This window comes from Natator depressus, chromosome 6 (assembly GCF_965152275.1).
Source record: "Natator depressus isolate rNatDep1 chromosome 6, rNatDep2.hap1, whole genome shotgun sequence".
Taxonomy (NCBI): domain Eukaryota; kingdom Metazoa; phylum Chordata; order Testudines; family Cheloniidae; genus Natator; species Natator depressus.
This window is the reverse complement of record NC_134239.1, coordinates 122,238,245-122,258,166: the sequence shown is the minus strand read 5'-3', so window position 1 is coordinate 122,258,166 and position 19,922 is coordinate 122,238,245. Positions and strand designations below refer to the sequence as shown.

At 43.3% G+C, this 19,922-nt stretch overlaps 1 protein-coding gene across 1 annotated transcript in view; it reads right to left on the bottom strand.

Annotated features, from left to right (window-relative positions):
* The window catches only part of ATG14 (autophagy related 14), a 29,872-nt gene extending 16,314 nt beyond the window's left edge, over window positions 1-13,558 (bottom strand). Inside the window, exons 1-4 of the mRNA XM_074956469.1 lie at window positions 13,350-13,558; window positions 4,608-4,670; window positions 4,423-4,465; window positions 3,932-4,013 (exon numbers count right to left, since the gene is read on the bottom strand). Of these exons, the coding sequence (XP_074812570.1) occupies window positions 3,932-4,013; window positions 4,423-4,465; window positions 4,608-4,670; window positions 13,350-13,555 (394 nt within the window). The 5' untranslated portion in view covers window positions 13,556-13,558. The remainder of the gene's footprint in view (window positions 1-3,931; window positions 4,014-4,422; window positions 4,466-4,607; window positions 4,671-13,349) is intronic.
* Window positions 13,559-19,922: the final 6,364 nt, after the last annotated feature.

Below are 19,922 nucleotides of genomic sequence, written 5' to 3'. Positions count from 1 at the left end.
TTTGTCGGTTACTACTTGGAACCACTTAAATCCTACTTTCTGTATTTAATAAAATCACTTTTTACTTATTAATTAACCCAGAGTATGTATTAATACCTGGGGGGGGGGGGGGAGAACACAAACAGCTGTGCATATCTCTCTATCAGTGTTATAGAGGGCGAACAATTTATGAGTGTACCCTGTATAAGGTTTATACAGGGTAAAACGGATTGATTCAGGGTTTGGATCCCATTGGGAGTTGGGCATCTGAGTGTCAAGGACAGGAACACTTCTGTAAGCTGCTTTCAGTTAAGCCTAGAGCTGTTTGGGGACGTGGTTCAGACCTGGGTCTGGGTTTGCAGCAGGCTAGCGGGTCTGGCTCAAACCAGGCAGGGCACCGAAGTCCTAAGCTGCCAGGGCAGGAACGCAGGGGCAGAAGTAGTCTTGGCACATCAGGTGGCAGTTCCCAGGGGGTTTCTGTGATCCAACCCGTCATCCCTTCCTGATATTTATAGAAAACCAGATATACGACAGCTTATTTTTCAAATTCTTTAACAGTTCCCCCCTGCTAAGTGGTACAACCTGTCAGTGGTACAACTTTTCTGAATGTCTATAAACAACAGATTGAAATTGACACTGAGCTTCTTCTATACCTTCTGTCCAAATATTTTCTGGACTTTGAGCAGGAATGTCATGCTCTCCCAATTTAACTAACTAGCTGGTATAATCACTTCTACTTATGTAGATTAAATGTAGAAATTAGCATGACGCAGTCTCTATGCAAAAGAATAAATGGACACAAATCTGACATCAGGAATCATAACATTCAAAAACTGGAAGGAGAACACTTCAGCCACTCTGGCCACTCAGTAAAAGATTTAAGGGTGGCAATATTGCAACAGAAAAGCTTCAAAAATAGACACCAACGAGAAACTGCTGAGCTTGAATTAATATGCAAACTAGATACCATTAACTTGGGTCTGAATAGAGACTGGGAGTGGCTGGGTCATTACACATATTTAATCTATTTCCCTAAGTTAAGTATCCTCACACCTTCTTGTCAACTGTCTATATGGGCCATCTTGATTATCACTACAAAAGTTTTTTTCTCCTGCTGATAACAGCTCATCTTAACTAATTAGCCTCTCACAGTTTGTATGGTAACTTCCAACTTATCTGTATGTGTGTATATATATCTATCTTACTATATGTTCCATTCTATGCATCTGATGAAGTGAGCTGTAGCTCACGAAAGCTTATGCTCAAATAAATTGGTTAGTCTGTAAGGTGCCACAAGCACTCCTGTTCTTTTTGCAAAATGAGTGTGGATCACATCCTTGTTTAGAGTTTGTGCCATCCACCTTTGCATTGGTACCTATTCTTTGACTTGTCACAGGGCGTATGCTCACTCAGGGCATGTGGATCCCAACACAACAAGCCTTTTATTACCGCAAAGGATAGCACTGAACAATACCTTATACTGTCAAACAAACTATAACATGCTAGCATCCTCAATTACTATAGCTGCCTGTATTCAGCGTGTGAATCAGACACACCAAGCCTCAGAAACTTGGCTTCATGAACACCTGTTAACAAAATAATTCACTGCAGAAAAGAGCTTTCACAAACATATGGTGATGGAGACTTAGTGATGATTGTCAAGATCTTTAAAGAAGAGGCTTCTCAGACATGTCTTAAATATTAAAGGCTTTTCCTTTAGCAAGCTAATTTAAACAATAGCCCTCCGATGACAATGAATTTCACTGTCTATGGTCTCATTAGCAACATCATCAGCCAGGTTTCATTTTTTAGTAATTTGAATAATTTTGGAGACATTTCTTAGGTTTCTTGGGGAATGCTATCCTGGCGCAGGATAGTAGTTTGGTCAGGACTGAGTCCTGACATTTTATTATCATTTATGTTGCTTGTGAAGCACAGAAGATCCTGGAGTGATAATCCTGTGTGAAAAGGGACAGACTCCCTATGGTGTTTATTACTGAAATTAGCTGCCTCGTATTATTTAAAAAAAACTCTGTGTGTTAGAAAGATCATCAAGAAAATATCTGAACAGACCATTCAAACTGCTGACCTACAGAAAATTAGACCACAAAACAAGCAATGAGTCCAATTTGTGGAAACTATGGAATTAATCTTCACTTTCACATCCAGTCTGGAGTGCTTTCAGCTTTACAAAAATGGTGAAAAATGGACTTTTGACTGAACTGCAGGAAAACGGACTTTTTGCTCCAGCAGTGGAGAAAATCTTTATTCACCACCAAGCAGACAGTTTCCGCCAAACATTCTCATGCCATCAACACAACCTCTAATAACAATTTAGATCCGACCTCTCAAACATACCTTTTAAATAATTAAAAAAAAACCACACAGATGGAGAAAAAATTTCACTTTTACATATGTGCAGTGCATTTTGAGAGCTACTTGCCTGTTACAAATTCTGCCTTTGTCTTGCACCACTAGAGCCAATAGTGGCATGTGAAAGAGAGAAGGAGGGGGATGTACCATTCCAACGTTGAAACAAGTTCAAAAGTTGTTAAAATTACCAGCAATAATGACTTAAGGGGAGTATCTGACTGAGCTTGATAAGTTTATGGAGCAGATGGTGTGATGAGATTACCCACAATGACACACGGCCTATCCACAACGGCTATTAGAAAATATCTGAAACCTCCTGAGCCAGGTTTATACAATCATTAAAAAGTGTCCCCCAAATTATGTCAGACTAGCATGACGTCCCATGTTTGCCCTGCCTGACCAATGTAAACACAGCCACACTAGTAACTGTCCCATAGAACACGTGTCAGGTATTTGAGCCTCCCATGACACTTGCCATCCTGACCTCCCCTCATGGGCAGATGGTCCCCGCAGATATTTTAAAAGCTTAGGGCCTGATTTTCAGAGGGGCTGATCACCCCAGTCTATCACAGTCAACGGGAGAGACATGCTCAGCATCTCTGAAAATTAATGTTCATTTCTAAAAACTTGAAGAATTTCATGTTCCAAGGTCAAAATTACTTCAAATTCCTAAAGAGTCTGTGAGGACTCTCTTCCATCTGGGAGGGATTCCAAGATAGGTGCTAGATTTCATTAATAGCCCCCTGAATGAGATCCTCTGGGATCTGCGTGCAAGAATAGATGTCAAGTTACTAATGTAGGGATGACTATGCAAATGAGAGTATGTTAGTACAGCAGTGACTATGCAAATACGTTTTTTTTAAATCTGAGCACAATCTCTGAGCTAGACATTTAGAGAAGCCTCAAGCAGACTAAAACTGAGCTGAGCACTCATAAACGTAAACAGCATTTCATGCTGTCTCCTGAAACCTGACGCACTGCAAATCTCCCATCTATGTCAAATCATTAAAATGAAAGACACAGAAGGCTAAAGCGCAGCTTTTACTCTGGCAAAATCCCCTTTGACTCCAGTGAGAGGTGTGCCACCCAAGTAAGGACTTCAGGATTTGGCTCCAAATCAGGCACCTGATGTGGGCTAACGTTCACCGATAACTACATGAAATTTAGAGCAGCTCATGAGCTGTTTGATACTCTTTATCAAAGTGGAAATGGTCAGGAGTATCAAGCTCTGGAATCAGTCATTCTTGGAGATACAGCTGAAAGACGGAATAGGTTGCTAAACATTTACTCCATTCAAGCTGTCCCAAAAGGATTTTAACATCTACTCAGCTGAATAATACATATCTACTTTAATTAAAGCCCAAACTTAAAAGTGATTACAAAGATCACTCACTGACTCCACTTCCAATAGACCTTCCTGTATTTATCTCCCAAATAAGATCACACATCAGGTTTAAGAGGGGAGGGTTTGGCAATTCACTTTTTTCTTTTAAGCTAAAACTCAATATTACATGGGTTGATACTCTCTCTTCAAAGCAATACAGGTATTACAATTGGCAGATATATAGACACTACTTACTTCTTGTCATTTCATCATTCTCTTTGCAAATGGTTTGTTTCAGCTGCTCAATCCTCATCTTGCAAGACATTATTTTCCATCTCTGAAAAAGAACATGCAGCGACTGATTGACAAAAACGGAATTTAATCCATCAATTTGAAATTAACAACACCGACAGCTATAACTCAGAAGTACTGGGATATTTTTAACAAAGTCAGATCCCAAGAATTTCAAATAGTCTCATCTCTATATAGAAGAATGCCGTAAGCAAACAGAAGCTTCCTACAGTGAAGTCAGGCATAACCAAAGGGTTACTGACTAAATACATAACCAGAAATGATGAATATTGGTAGCTTTGAAAATTCTGTGCGTCCAAAATCAATTTAAGTTTTGTTGGGATCACGTTTTTCAGGCAGACAGTACATCATCTCCAAGTTAAAATGAAACAATAATTTGAAAGATCTAGGAATACAAAGAGTTTGAAAACTACTGAAGACTTCAAATAACTCACCAGCTGATCAGTTATCCTTTTCCCTTCCATAGCCTTTAAAACACTACAGGAAAAAGATCATAACTGAAGATTAGCTGACAATCAGGATTACGTGTGACAAATACAAGAGGTTAGAGAGAATGGTTGATTACAACAATTTTAGATAAAACAATGACAACACTACCAAGAACTAAACTATAACTTACTGGTTTTGGAATTCACTCTGTTTGGTTTTGAGATGCTTTAACCTCTCTTTCTTGTCTAAAAACCTGTAAGAGAATAGATTATCTGTTTATTGATGTTACGAACAAAGTATTTTATACAATGAGATAATGCAAAGTATCTGAAACATTAATAAAAGAGCCCTGAAGTTTAAAAGCATCTAAATCCCAATTGTTTGTCTTAATCTCAGGAAGTCATGGTTCATGTGAAACCTTACAGAATTCTAAGAGTAGGTCTACTCTGCAATCATGAGATGCAACTGCAGCTTGTGTAGACATACCGGAGCTAGGTTTAATCTAGCTAGCCAGGGTGCTGCAGCAGCATGTGCTTCAGCATGGGTTGTACTAGCTCGCCTGGAACTCTGGGTAATTTCTCGCAGGGTTAGACCACATTATTACCCAGGTTTCCGGACAGGATTTTACAACCCGCTCTGAAGCAAGTGCTTCAGTATGCCAGCTAGCTAGGTTAAAGCTTGCTTGGGTAGGTCTACACGAGCTGCAGTCACACCCAGTGACTGCAGTGTAGACATATCTACATATCCTAGGACACACTGTAATATAACAGAACCCATACACTGCAGAAACATCTGCTAGTTTTCCATCAAGCCCTGTCAGCATTATCCTTAATTACAACTATTCTCAAAGGTTTACAACTCAGCAATAAGTTTTGTTTAAAAAAAAAAAAAAAAAAGCATACAAATTTCAAAAACTCTCCAGTCATTTAAGATATAAATGGAACTCAAAAAGTCTTTCTGAAATTCTGAACTTAAAGCGTACCGTTTCATACAGCTTTAGTGAATTAGTTAAGCAAGTCTATTCTGATATTAAAAGGCTATATTTGAAAAGCAAATGTTCATACCTTATGCCTACAACAACCATGAAGACACAGAACCAACAGTTAACAGGGGAGTAGCAAGAGAAATAACTAGGGGGGTTACTCTCTAGTATTCTGTTCGTGTGCAGATACTGGACTTATTCCCAGGTATCTGCTTTGGCATTGTACCCATCCTGCCCCACATCTCAACTGGGCGCCATAATCTAACATTCCAATCCGAAGATAATTCCATAGAGGATCAAAAGTTTTCATCAGGAAGGTGCAGGACTGCAATTTTTCCACCTTATTCAAAGTCCCACATTCCCCTCCCTCCCCCCTCATTTATTTCAGGGAGTCAAACTTTCGCACTGCAAGGACATCCTCTTAATAGATATATGTGGCCCGGGCCCCCTCTCCTTCCCTCCCACTCATGATGGTATTACATTCCTCTGGCAACTTCAGCTAACACATGCAGGGAAAAGTAACATTACTAAACTCTTGGTGTAGTTTATCTGTCTTTAAAGCAAGCTTATCACTTGCCTCGGCCTCCTCTCCTTCTCTCATCCCGTCACTTAGCTCCTTTCTCCTCTGGACGCCATGTCCAGCCTCCTCCTGATATACTACCTGATTGCCTCATTCCTTTCTCCCTTAGATATTCTTCTCCTGCTGGTGGTTGGCACCTTCATTCTTACTGACGTATCCAGATCTGAGGGAGGTTCCTGTTTCCTCTCCTGCCCCTCCATAGCCCTATCCCCAATCAGAAGACTAAGATGCCACCCTCTCACAGCCAGCTGGCTCGAGAGGCCTTCTTGCTCGTCTTTACACTGAAGAATCTGGACACCTGCAGAGGATTCTTGGAACAAACAGAGGAGCCAGTACCATGCATCCAGCCAGCTTTCTGTGGCCCACCGACCACAGTTTAGGAGCCATTGATTTATAGTAGAAAAGCAGTGGTCTCCTTACCAGCAACTTTTTATTAGTTTGAGAGTTGAAAAAAAAATCATGGTTACTGTTTCCAGCATTGTAGTCAGGTTTCCAAGCCTGTGACAAACCTCACCTACGCTTCACAATGCTGCCCTGATCTAAATGTAGGCTAAGCACTCAAAGGATCAAAGACCAAGGGCAAGTTAATCCTTCACAGGTTAGAATGTTCGGATGTCTCTTTGCCTGACGACATGGATTTGATTTGAGACAATGGAACGGTGTAAGGCTTTCTTTAAAATGCTGAGAGTTGAGAGCTCACGGATATAGTGTAACTGTGGGTTTAGACAGAGTTTATTCAGCATTCCTGCAGACAGACTCACACAGTAAAATGGCACCAGAAATATTTTTAGTCAAACAAATATGTGTTATTCTCTAAGAAAAATACAGGAGCGCTACAGAAGCTAGAGGCAGATCATGAGTTTGAGGAATGTGGTATAACTGGCATTCAACCTGCACAACTCAGCACATTCATCCTTTCGGAACATTCCCAATCTACTAGAGATCTTGAAAAATTACACAAGGGGCATTGGACTAGATTTATGTTTACCCTGGAGAAATATACAGGCTTACTGTAACTCTGACTTTTGGCTATAACCAAATGTAACTTTGCCCAAGGACACACTGCTCAGCAATCATGCATAGAGGGCTTATGGCAATTCTGTATTTTTATAACTAAATTAACAGGTGATGGAAAAAAGGAAAACAGTGCTGGAAATCTGACAAAACTAATTGCAAGAATCATGTGTTTCACTTTAGGGAAAATGAAGACAAATTGTTATGTATTTGGATCTAACTTCAGAGGGGAACTAAAAATAGGAGGGGAATGAACAAAATGTAAGGCAGCAAAAATTGTAGACTACCACACACACTCCATCAGTAGTGTCAAGGAGCCCACACAGATTTATTTAACAGGTTTCTTCAAAACACAAAGTGCCATCCCTTTAATATGTTCCTAATTTTAATATATATATCACACACACCATTTTAGTTTAGAAGGAAACAAGTGTAACTTTGAATGAACAGTTATAGATATTCCTATTACATATAACTGAGAAGATGTAGAATATATAAAGTTGTACACCAAATCTATAAGCAAATGAAGGTTTCTCTAGCTTCAAGTACCAACAGACATGTCTCTCTAAGTATATTTTCCTCTGAATTATTTCTCTAGCGTCAGCAATCATTAGAAAGAAACAACTGGAAAAGATCATTGACCTCACACTTGGTAAGGCAACTCACATCTTTTCATATATTTGTACCTGCTCCTGTATTTTCCACTCCACGCATCTGACGAAGTGGGTTCTAGCCCACGAAAGCATAGGCCCAAATAAATTTGTTAGTCTCTAAGGTGCCACAAGGACTCTTTGTTGTTTTTACTTATTAATTGGTAAGTGCTCAACCGCAATGACAAAAGTGGGAATTGATAGAGATAGCTGTCATTGTATCCATTTGTTATACTAAAAACCTACACATTTTATGAATATTGTGTACATCTGATTGTATCCCTCTTCATGTCACTTTTCTTCAGGGCAAGGAAGATATTTTTGTTTGTATTTGTATGGTGCCTAGCACAATAACACTCTGACCCTGATTGGCACCCACAGCTATGACAGGCCCTGATCCTATATGCACACACATATATGCTTAACTTCGTGTGTGCAAGTAGTCCCACTGAAATGTGTAAAGTTAAGGATGTGCAGGTTTACAGGATTGGGGCCTAAAGTGTTAAATAATTAATAGACTTTTTACACTTACTGAATTCCTTAATTATACCACTAACTTCCGAGGTGGACAAAATTTAGTTCTTTACCTTTACCTCAACTCCTGAGAAATGTACTCTCCTCTTGTTGCATGCATCCTGGAGGAAGACTATACCTACCAAGTCCATATTTAATGTGAGAAAAGGAAAAAGCTTTTTTTGTCCCAGTCAAAAAATGTAATGGCAAATTTTCATTACATTTCAGTTTTTGTATTTTTGACCAGAGCCTGTAAGTTTCCAGGAAATAGCAAATGAATACCTGCAGCATCACTGTCATAAGAGAATTTTTTTTAAAAACAAACAAACATTGCCCTTATTCTTTCCAAGTCAGGTAAAGATAGATTATTTGACAAACTGGCAAACAAGCATTCTAGGCTGCCAAATAGTAATTGGGTCAAATAGTGTAAAATGAAAGGTCTCTTTTGCCGGAAAGCAATGATCATTTAGTTTCCAAAACAACAGTCAGTTGCTTGACTTGTCAACTGATTAAAGGAACAGTATTTTGAATACTAATACAGTATGAATACTGACTGCCAGATCAGGATGGAAGAATTGCCCATCTACTTGAGTTTCCTCCTTCTAACCATGGAACAGAGCGCCTGCGTCCCGACCAGGCACTGCTACGCAAGATCTCCGATCAACAGCGCCGGGACACACTGTCACCTGGAGTGGAGCACCCACAGGGACAGCACTTGAAGAACACTCATTACTTCCAAACATGCACTGTATCTGACCATAAATAAGGCTGTGAGTTTGTCACGGAGGTCATGGATTCTGAGACTTTCCAGGACCTCCATGATTTCTGCAGCAGCCGGTGCGGCTGGCCAGGGGGCTGCCTGAGGAGCTTGAGCAGCCCCTGGGCCAGTCGCACTGGCCCCTGCTGGGGCAGTCTCGGGCCACCCCAGCAGGAATTTGGGTGCGTGTGGGAGGGGGCTCAGGGCTAGAGGGTTGGGCGAGGGTGTGAGGGCGAGGGCTCTGGTTGGCGCTTACCTTGGGAGGCTCCCCGAAAGCAGTGACATTTCCCTCCCTCTCAGCTCCGGTGCTGCCTCCACCTGCAGGCGTACTTGTATACAGTAGAGGTGATGGAAAGGTCACAGGCCGTGAATTTTTGTTTACTGCCTGTGATCTGTCCAGGACTTTTACTAAACATACCCGTGACTAAAACATAGCCTTAACCATAAACCAGGATTTACAGAAAGCGTACTTGCTTAAGACACCCAAGTTAATTCTTGGCTTTGGCATTTGTCATGTGTAAACAGCATTGCAAGGTTTTCTGATTGACAGGTCTGGTTAACTCCCAGAAAAATTAATCATTCATGCTCAAATGTAAGGATCTTGGCATGGATTTCAAACATGCCAAGATGCCCTATATGAATAATGGAAAGAAGGATGTTGGTGTTTATATTACTGGAGGACTTCCGGACACATCAGTCTTAATTATAATTGCACTTCAGTAATTAACCTAAATAGAGCTTCAGTCTCACACTCAAAATTAGGTATGACAGTTCCTATCAAGCATAAGCATTATCTTCCAGTGTGAGCTACCATTATATGTAATTTTTGCCAGACATATGAACAACTTCAATCCTATTATAGTTTAAACAATTAGTGTATAATATTCTCCAGCACAAAGCAGTCTAAAAATGATATGAAGCTCAGTGCTGGAATATGAAAAGTGACTAATAGCTTATAATGCTAAATACTCTAGAGTACAAGAAAACTAATAATAAAAATTCCAGTCTGGAATGAACAGTGATACATTTATTTTTAACTTCTACCCCTCCAGCCCTTCCCCCTCCCCCAAATCCCGCACTAATGTGTTTAATCAATACAAACAGTGGGACCAATCCTATTCCAGTTGAAAAGAATAAGTGTCACCAACTTCACTAAAAGCAGGCCTGGATCTCATATGAGGTACACTTCTCGCTCGCTCTCTCTCGTTACATGGGTAATCTTGAAGTTGAATTACCCAGGTCATGCATAGGACTGATAGGAGGATCAAGGCAAGGGCCAGCTGTCTCTCTTGTATGGCACTGAACAAATTGCTGGCGCTAAACTAATCTAGGCACTACTGCCATATAGATAAATTAATAACTAATAATAATAAAGGCTATGGTGACCAGATAGCAAGTGTGAAAGATCAGAACAGGAGGTGGGGGGCAACAGGCGCCTATAGAAAAAAAGCTCCAAGTATTGGGACTGTCATGATAAAATTGGGACATCTGGTCACCCTAAAAAAGGGACACAACTTGAAATCTAGTCAATTAAGAAAAACCTATTTAAAAGTACTTCCAATGACTGCACTGCTCTGGAGTATCTCTGCCAATTTATGGTGATCACATTTTTAGAAACCCTTCTCTCCTCATCCCATTGTGGTGTGAAAGACTCACACAAACAGCAAAAACTGAAAAGAGGAAACAATGAAAGAAACGATCCACAAAATGCTCTCAATTTCAGAAACTAAAATAAAGACTACTTTTCTAGAAGATTTCAGTTAGTCACCTTAGGTGTTACTTGTAACAACAGTAGGTACAACTTTTCAGACAGAAAAGTGATTTTTTGCAGTTGATGGTGTCCCGCTAATCTTACAATAAAAAAGAATGACAAGAAACACAAGAATTATTAAGTTATGTTCATACTATTCAGTCTCCTGCTACAGAGATGAATTCACATTAATTCTAGGTAATGGATTAAAAAGAAGTTGTTGTATTGTGGCCTATGGCTACACAATACTGGATTGTGAACTCAGTGTTTGAGTAAACAGACTGGATTTATCTAAAGGACAGCTGCCACTCAGAACCTCGTGCACAGCAGTGAAACTCAAGAGTCATGCTGGTGCCTGGTAAAGCTACAAGCAGCCACAGACACAGAAACTGGGGGTATTCAGAGGGGAAGACAACCCCCAAAACAGAGGCTGCTAGAGGAGTAGAGTAGTGGAGACCTCTCTACTGATGCAAACAGAAGGCAGCGAGAGAGGAGACAAAACTCCTCCTCACTTCCAGCAGTTGGAAGGACATAGCTCAAATTTATAAGCCTCTTTCTCACCAAAGATGAATAAGGAAGATGGAACTTCCAAGTAAGATCCAGAGAGGGCATTATGGCAGAAATCTCAGCACCCATCATATCACATGGGAATGGAAAGGACAGCTGGGCTTTTCATCAAAGCATTGGTTCTGGAACATCCAAAAGGGTGCCCACACCTTTGTTTTTTCATAGCCACTTCCAAAGAGACTGGTATCCGATAAACCTCTCAAGCCGTAGCAATTATGGAAGAACAGCAATCACCCTGTACTAAAGGCTGCAGCTGAGTTTCCTGGTCTTGGTCAAACTCTTGATGCTAGAAAAAGGACAAAAGCCCCCAAATGCCCATTTAAGTTCCAGACTCACAAAATGAGATCATCACAGAAGCTGTGGGTAACCCCTAACACAGCCTTAAGCAAATGTTAGTTTCCATTTATTTTGGGAAGGCTAAAATACAGTCAATTTGTAGTTCTATGACACTAATAAGAGCAGAGATCAGACTAAAGCCCCAGTCCTACAAGATGGTTAACATGGGGCTCCCTGTACCCACATATAGTCATAATGAATTCTGTGGGGTAAGTGGCATATGGGTTCCATTAAGTGGATCAGTTTGCAGACCAGGCCATAAATGGACTTTCTACATTTAAGTTATATTGGAGAAAGGGTCATTTTCAGCTACATGAAAGGTCCAGCATATGATTATGCACTAGTACAAATCTGGGTGAGTCAATATCTACAGAACATTTTTTATAGTTAAAAAGTCAGTAAAACATCCTGAGTGAAGTGGCAAGCGGTGACATGAATGTGATTTCAAGATCAGTCGGCTAAGAAGAGACGCTAATTTCCTTGGCCAGTCTTAAACCAAATGTACTTGGTATCTTTCAGCCAAAAGTAAAGACCCAAGCATACAAACCTGTTCCCCACCTTCCCAAAATAGTTCAAGAAATCACACACAGCAGCTGCTAACGATGCCTCAGCTAAAGGACTATAAATATGGTAAGAACATATAAGCCAAAAATTGGGACAATTCTGGCCAAAGATGAATGAGGAAGATGGCACTTCCAAGTAAGGTCCAGAGACAGACAGTGCTGTGCAGACTATTTATCGGGAATCTCAGATGGTCATCTTGCAGCAGGTAGGATGCCTCAATAGTTGAAAATATATTATGGAAGTGCATATTTAAACCAGAACATTGTTTGCAGCCTTAATACTTATTCAAATAACCTTCCCATCCATCCAGCTCTTAGCAGGAAGGAACTATTGGGTCTGAATTTTTTATTAAGTGAACAATATAATATTTAGACAATTTTAAAACATGTAAGGTCAGAACTGTTTCTACGGAAAGGAATAAATATAAGGTTTTCAAACAAAACAAGGTGTCTGACTTTAGGAGTTTACTGTTGAATTTTGAAAATCCATACATATGTGCATTTTAAATAGGCCACTACACTTTTGTTTCCCCCTCTGAATATTTTAAAATATATTTCCGTTTGTCTTAGTTAGGCAGTGGTATGTCATGTCATTTGTTATCGGATGCATGTGTTGACACACGTTTCACAATCTCCCCAGCCGGCGGAAGAAGGGAACGCAAGACCCCCGACACAGCCCCATCTCCTGGCAATCCCTCCCACTACCCCCACACAATCTCCTGGTTGCGGGAAGGAAGCTCAAGATCCCACCTGGCGTGGAAGCTGAAGAGCCCCCAGACCCCCCAATCTTTCCAGCTGGGTGAGGAGCAGCTCAATGCCCTCCAACCTTGTCTATTGACCCGGGGGGGTGATCAGACCCCCTACCGCCCCTTGTCCCTGGCTGGGAAGGGAGAGCTCAGGACCACCCTCCGCCTGCCCATCGCCCCAGGCCAGGGAGCGCTCAGGACCCCCGCCCTCCATGTCCCTGGCTAAGAGGGGGAACTAAGGCCCCCCCCACCCCCACCTCCCGAGCCTGGTGAGAGCTCAGGACCCCTCCCCCCCGCCAGCCCATCTCCCGGGCCCGGGAGGGGGGAGCTCAGGACCCCTCCCCCCCGCCCCGGCCCATCTCCCGGGCCCGGGAGGGGGGAGCTCAGGACCCCTCCCCCCCCGCCCCGGCCCATCTCCCGGGCCCGGGAGGGGGGAGCTCAGGACCCCCCCCCGGCCCCCGATCCCGCCGCTACCTCTCGGAGTCGCGCCCGTCGAAGAAGACGAAGTCCCCGCCGCGGACGCACTTGGCGCAGGTGAGGCGGCGGCGGGTGGTGTTGCACAGCGGGCACCGCTCCACCGCCACGTACAGCCCCTCGGCGTCCTCCTCGCCCAGCGCCCCCGCCGCGGCCCCGGGCCCCCGCCAGCCCGGCTGCGGCCAGCAGCCGCTGGGAGACGCCATGACGGGCCCGCCGCGCCGCCGCTCACGTGGGACTTTGTTTTCAACCGCGGGCATGCTGGGAAAAGGGGGCGGGGACGGAGGCAGGCGGAGGGGGCGGGGCGGGGTGAGGGGCGGGGGAGGGGGAGGGGGCGGGGGCGGGGCAGGCAGGGAGAGGGAGTGAGAGTGGGGCAAGCAGGCGGGGGAGGGGGAGCGAGGGGGGAGTAGGGCAAGCAAGCGGGGGAGTGAGTGGGGCAGGGAGGCGAGAGTGGGGCAAGCAGGCGGGGGGGTTGAGTGGGGCAAGCAGTGGGGGAGGGGGAGTGAGAGGAGTGAGTGGGGGAGGGAGGGGAGAGCAGGACAAGCAGGTGGGGGTGAGTGGGGCAAGCAGTGGGGGGAGGGAGGCAGGGAGGGAGAGTAGGGCAAGCAGGCGGGGGGGTGAGTGGGGCAAGCAGTGGGGGAGGGGGAGTGAGAGGAGTGAGTGGGGGAGGGAGGCAGGGAGGGGAGAGCAGGACAAGCAGGTGGGGGTGAGTGGGGCAAGCAGTGGGGGGAGGGAGGCAGGGAGGGAGAGTAGGGCAAGCAGGCGGGGGGGTGAGTGGGGCAAGCAGTGGGGGAGGGGGAGTGAGAGGAGTGAGTGGGGGAGGGAGGCAGGGAGGGGAGAGCAGGACAAGCAGGTGGGGGTGAGTGGGGCAAGCAGTGGGGGAGGGAGGCAGGGAGGGAGAGTACGGCAAGCAGGCGGGGGGGAGAGTGGGGCAAGCAGTGGGGGAGGGGAGAGAGAGTGAGAGGGGTGAGTGGGGGAGGGAGGGGAGAGTAGGGCAAGCAGGCAGGGGGGTGAGTGGGGAAGAGAGTAGGGCAAGCAGGTGGGGGGAGGGGTGAGTGGGGCAAGCAGTAAGGGAGGAGGAGTGAGAGGGGGAGGGGGGAGTAAGAGTGGGGCAAGCAGGTGGGGGGAGCAGGGAGAAGGAATCAGGCAGGCAGAGGGAATAGAGAGGGGAAGTGGGCAAGCAGTGCGGGAGGGGGAGTGAGAGTGGGGCAGGCAGTGGTGGGGGAGGGGTGAGTGGGGTAAGCAGTGGGGGACGGGGAGTGAGGCAGGCAGGGAGAGGGGTGGCTGCGGCAAGCAGCAGAGGGGCGGGCAGGCAGTAGGGGGAGAGGAGGTGGGGACTGACAGGCAAGCTTGAGGGAGGAATAAATTGAGGGCAGAGAGCCTGTGGGGCAGGATTGTTGGAGCAGAGGGCCCCATAAGGGAAGGAAGGGCGGATGGAGAAAGAGGGCTGTAGGGCACATTGGTTAGGACTCAGGCTTGGCTGACTAGGGGCAGTTTAGGCAACAACATGCATAAGCCAAGCCAGATCCCTGCATGGAGACAAAGCCCTGTTGGGTATGGGCACCTCTGGTGATCGCTGCCCCAGCTCTTGCCAGCCTCTGATTACATAGAGAATCTGTTTCCATCAGAAACAGAACAGTTTAGCCATGCTGGTTGTCGAAGACTTGCTTGAAAACATGAACACCCACAGCTGTGCCAGTGGTAGACAAAGAGAAACTAATTTGTTTTTTTTTTTTTTAAATGTCATGGTTGTTGAATGGTGGGACTTACTGAAAGACAGTGGGGTTGGCAACAGTGGTGTAAGATATCTGTATCCACACCAACTGGAGAATGCCCTCACCTCCTCCATGAAAACAGAAGCCCTGTGTTTACTGTTCTGCAAGTTAGGTAGCCTCCCATCCCTTCCTATGACAGACTTCTCTTGTTTTATACCCAGGAGTTTAGTATATGACTGTGTAGCTTAAGGCAGTGTAGGGGAGAGTCCGTAAATAAACTTTTATGATTTTCATACTCCATTCTCTTTGAAGTGGAGTAGCACAGGCACCCTCGCTACATTGCATACACTCACCTCCTTATTAAAAATAAGATGACCAGTTACAAAGGTTGGGGGTGGGAAAACTAAGAGGACCACTCTGTCTGCCCTAGGCCTCTGGAACTGCCCCTTTAATAAAGGTAGAACCCACAGGAGTGCTACTTACAAGTTGGTCTTTATTTCTTAACCTCACTCACAACATAGCTCAGGCTTACAAAAAGTTATTTCTCTGGCCCCTGACAGATCAATACCACCACATTTACAACTACAACAGGATCCCCTTTTTATTTGAAAAATAGAGAGTAAATAAACCTATCCTTCCTAACTTTCTGATCACACAGCTGCTTGTCAAAAGAGCTCCTTCAAAAATAGCCTTTTTTGGCCCCTCGGATTCATCACAGGAAGGCCTGCATTTGCTGGAAAATAAGTGACAGAGTGAGTTTGCATCACTTGCACTGGGAACGGCTTTCTGGATAGCCCCAGAAAACACAGCCAATGTCTTTAGTTTTGTTGATATGGCTTCTGTCCCTGCTGTATGTACTTGATGCAGACAGTTTATCATCAAGCGTACCAGCCATTGGATTGAAATCTAACTCTTGCACTTACAACTGGGTTAGCTATTAGGCACTTTTGTCCTCTATTCCTGTTAGGATGACGAGATGAGTGTGAAAAATCGGGACCAGAGGTGTGTGTGTGTGTGGGGGTAATTGGTGCCTATACAAGACAAAGCCACAAATATCAGGACTGTCCCTATAAAATTGGGACATCTGGTCACCCCAATTCCAGTTTTCTAGTTTATAGATCTTTTGCAATGACTGCAGGGTTACATGTCTTTGGTGCAAGATACCCATTGGAAATTGGCGAAAGTATTTTCCTCTTAGGTCAAAGCCACTAAAAACTGCTGACCCTAATAGACTATTGACTACACTGCAAAATGTCTTAGTGCTCAGCATGGATCTCTTATATCCAACAGTTCTGTTGTTTCAAGCTGTTGGAAATATGTACTACTTTTCTAGTAACACATTTGACCGTTCATAGTAAAGTCTTGACGTGGTGTACTTGTGCCAATATAATAAAGAAAATTGCCAAAATAAGTCAGTCATGAATTATGGACCAGCTCATCTAAAATCCCATGACAAGCAATTCATTTTTTTTTTTTAAATAAATGGAACCACCTTTGTCTTGTCCACTAACTGGACTTTCCCCATTTAGTTCAAGCAGATTTGCATTTGCACCAGCATTGGATCAGGAATCCCATTTGGTTTCAGTTGTGGTTCTCCATTCTGTTCTTCAGTTGATTGCAGAATTCACACAAATACTTCATCTTCAGCATCATTCACGCCTGGCCAGAATAGGACACTGTGAGCTCTGTTGTATACACTTCTCAATGCAGAGCATGTCTGGGCACTAGGCTTATTTCTGATCTAGTACTGTATGGTATCATGACAGCATCCAGAACATCCTCATGCTTTTTTCATGCTGTCTGTGTATAAAAAGATCTTCTATACTTTCCACAGTATGCATCCGATGAAGTGAGCCGTAGCTCACGAAAGCTTATGCTCAAATAAATTGGTTAGTCTCTAAGGTGCCACAAGTACTCCTTTTCTTTTTGTGAATACAGACTAACACGGCTGTTACTCTGAAACCTGTCAATTTCATCTCTAAATCCCTGTATGTTTTGAGGTACCAGGGCTTCCCCATTCCAAACCAAACTAGAATCACTCTAAAGTTCTTTAACTCAATCTTTCCAGTTAAGTGACTCAGTACTACCCAAACACAAGTGACCTTTCCAAAACAAAGTCTGACAGACTCCTCTTCCTGCAATTTTGTTGCACTATTTATAGGCATTCTTGAAAGCATATTTCCTTGCTCGGGTTACAGGACATGAGTCAGGGCCACAAAAAGTTTTACCATTTCACATGACACTGCACGACCCCCCGCCCATAGCTATGGTCATAGCCAGCATGCAAATAGTGATCCATAGTAGTAATCTCAGTCAAAATCCATGTACATTTCCTCCTCCATAAAACATTAAGACTAAGAACTAAACCAAAAAGAGAAAATATAATCCGCTCTGAATTAAAGAAAGACCATCCAAGACAGAGCTTAAATAAAGTTCAGTGTACAAGGCATTTGGAGGGGAAAAATAAAGCAGTTGAATTGCTACAAATCCCTAACAGAACCTGGACACTAGTATACTGCTTCATAAAATCAAAATAGGTAGAACCAAGACAAACTTACTAAGTTTTTTTTTTTTTTTTTTAAAGACAAAAGCTGGACAATATCAAGAACTTAAAGAAAACAACATACCAATTAGGCCTAATTCTAATTTATGAGGTACCTTGTCTACACCTTAAAGTTTTGCTGCGTTAACTATACTGCCATAGTTAAAGCAGCGAACACACCGTCATGTAGATAGTTATACAGATATGAAAGTGTTGCTGGTATAACTGTTGGAATAAAACTTTAAATATAGACAAGGACTGAGGCTGCTTTTCACTTTCAAACTCAGAATGCTTCTCCCAATGCAAACTAAAAATTTGCAACTACTTTAAAGCTACCAGAACTTCACGAACTGGATTTAATGTAACCAAGAATCAGGCCAAGAGTTTTAAGGGTTATTATTAGAGAGCCAGGAAATTGTAAGCTAAGGTTAAACTGGAGAACATTTAAAGTATGGAAATTCACAATTCAAATATTGCTCCTAGAGTAGAGAATGGGAATGGAAAAAAGATTTCATCAAGTTATCAGGCATGAGATGATTTTTCCATTAGCAATGAAAAAAACAACAACAAACTATGCATGACTCTAGGAGACAGGAAAGGCTTCAGAAATAGTATTGGACTGTATGGCAACTTGACACAATCCAAAATAGACAAAGTTGAAATGGGAGATAAAACTCCCAGACACGATTGTTAAGTCTTATCATGGGCAGAGGCTTGATATACTGCATCTGCTGTCTGATACAAGGAGTGGACACACACACACACACACACACAGGGAAGGGTAGAGAAAGCTTCTTGGCAATGGGTTGTGCGTGTCTTCATTTCACAAGAAGGCACTCAACAGTGACCTCTAGTGGCTCAGTAGAGTGAAAGCTAATACCAGCACAAGCTTTATTCTCTTTGCAACTAGAGATGGTTGGGTTTATCCTAGTTGCAGTTAAATGAAAAACTGATAAAACTCCAGTCTCTGAAGCCCTGAGGAGAGCATTGCTATATTGCATTTACCTCTGACATATAGGCAAGGAGTTGTCTTTTACACTTTGACAGTGCTGCTTCACCATTCCTCATGAATGAGTGTTGCCAGTTTGTATGGGGACAAGACTTGTAAATTTGCCTGAAACAAAAAGTAGTAATACTGAATAAAACAGTGACAGAAGAGGAAAGAATGGGGCATAAAATAGATTAACTACTTGGGAAGTTATTGAATCGTGAGCAAAAGGTCGTTTGACTGTGTGTGAAATGTCAATCTCGCAGAGATTGGGCCTTCCTTCAGTCACTCATTAAATTTAAAAGCAGTGTTCCAGGCTCTTTGGCCATGTTGCCAGGATGGACAAAACCAACTCAGCAGACTGTGCTCTTAGAGCCTCTAGCGACACACAAAGGAATGCACCCCCTGGCCTGACTCGGTACCACTGCAGGCCCATGCCACAGATTTGTGGATTTGCAGGATTAAACCAGATCTGGGAGCTTCACTATCCAATACCAGCGCAATGCCATCAGCTGTGGTCACACTGCCTGGTGCAGTGACCTTGAGCAGACTATGCGCGTTTGATGTTGAAGTTATCGAATGTCCCTAGGATGGTGGTGGGATCTCAGCTCTGGCTAAGCCTCGACTAATTCTCTAGCTACCTTTTTTTTTTTTTTTTTAAATTCCTAATAAAGTTTGTATTTTTCCTATGATTTAAAGTAAGCTGGTAAAGTCAGTATTTTAAAGTAGCTTTCTAAACTAAGTTGAGAAGTTTTGTTGGTTCAGACCTGATTGTACTTACATACCCTGCACTTCGAGAGGGCTGTGATAATGCAAATGGAAACATCAGATTGTAGGTTACCCTTTACTTGTCCAAACCCAGCCCCAGATATTTTGTAGAACCTGTCCCCCCTATGGCTAGTGATTTTTTTTTTGGGGGGCGGGGGAGATAATAGGTAGCTTGTCAGTTTTCAGCTGCCACTCTTGCTAGCCCTCATTGACAACTTTACCCTAACCCAGTGCCACCAACGCTCTTCACTTCATTGTCAATAAGGGGAGTGTCAACAGCACCATATGGCATAATTCACCTGATCTTGTATCATTCTCTGAGCCAGAGAATGATACAAAGATCATTTGTGAACTCATGTGTCTGGATGTTTGACAGTAAAAAGGCTCGCATTAAATTTTGTAAGATATATTATACACAAAAATAAGGTCTGAATTAACATGAAATTAGCTGTCAGTGCTACAAGATATTGATCAAAATCTTACGGATTTTAACAAGACTGATCTATGGACTAACCTCCATTGATACATCCATTCTACTGCAGAAAAACCGATTTCCATTA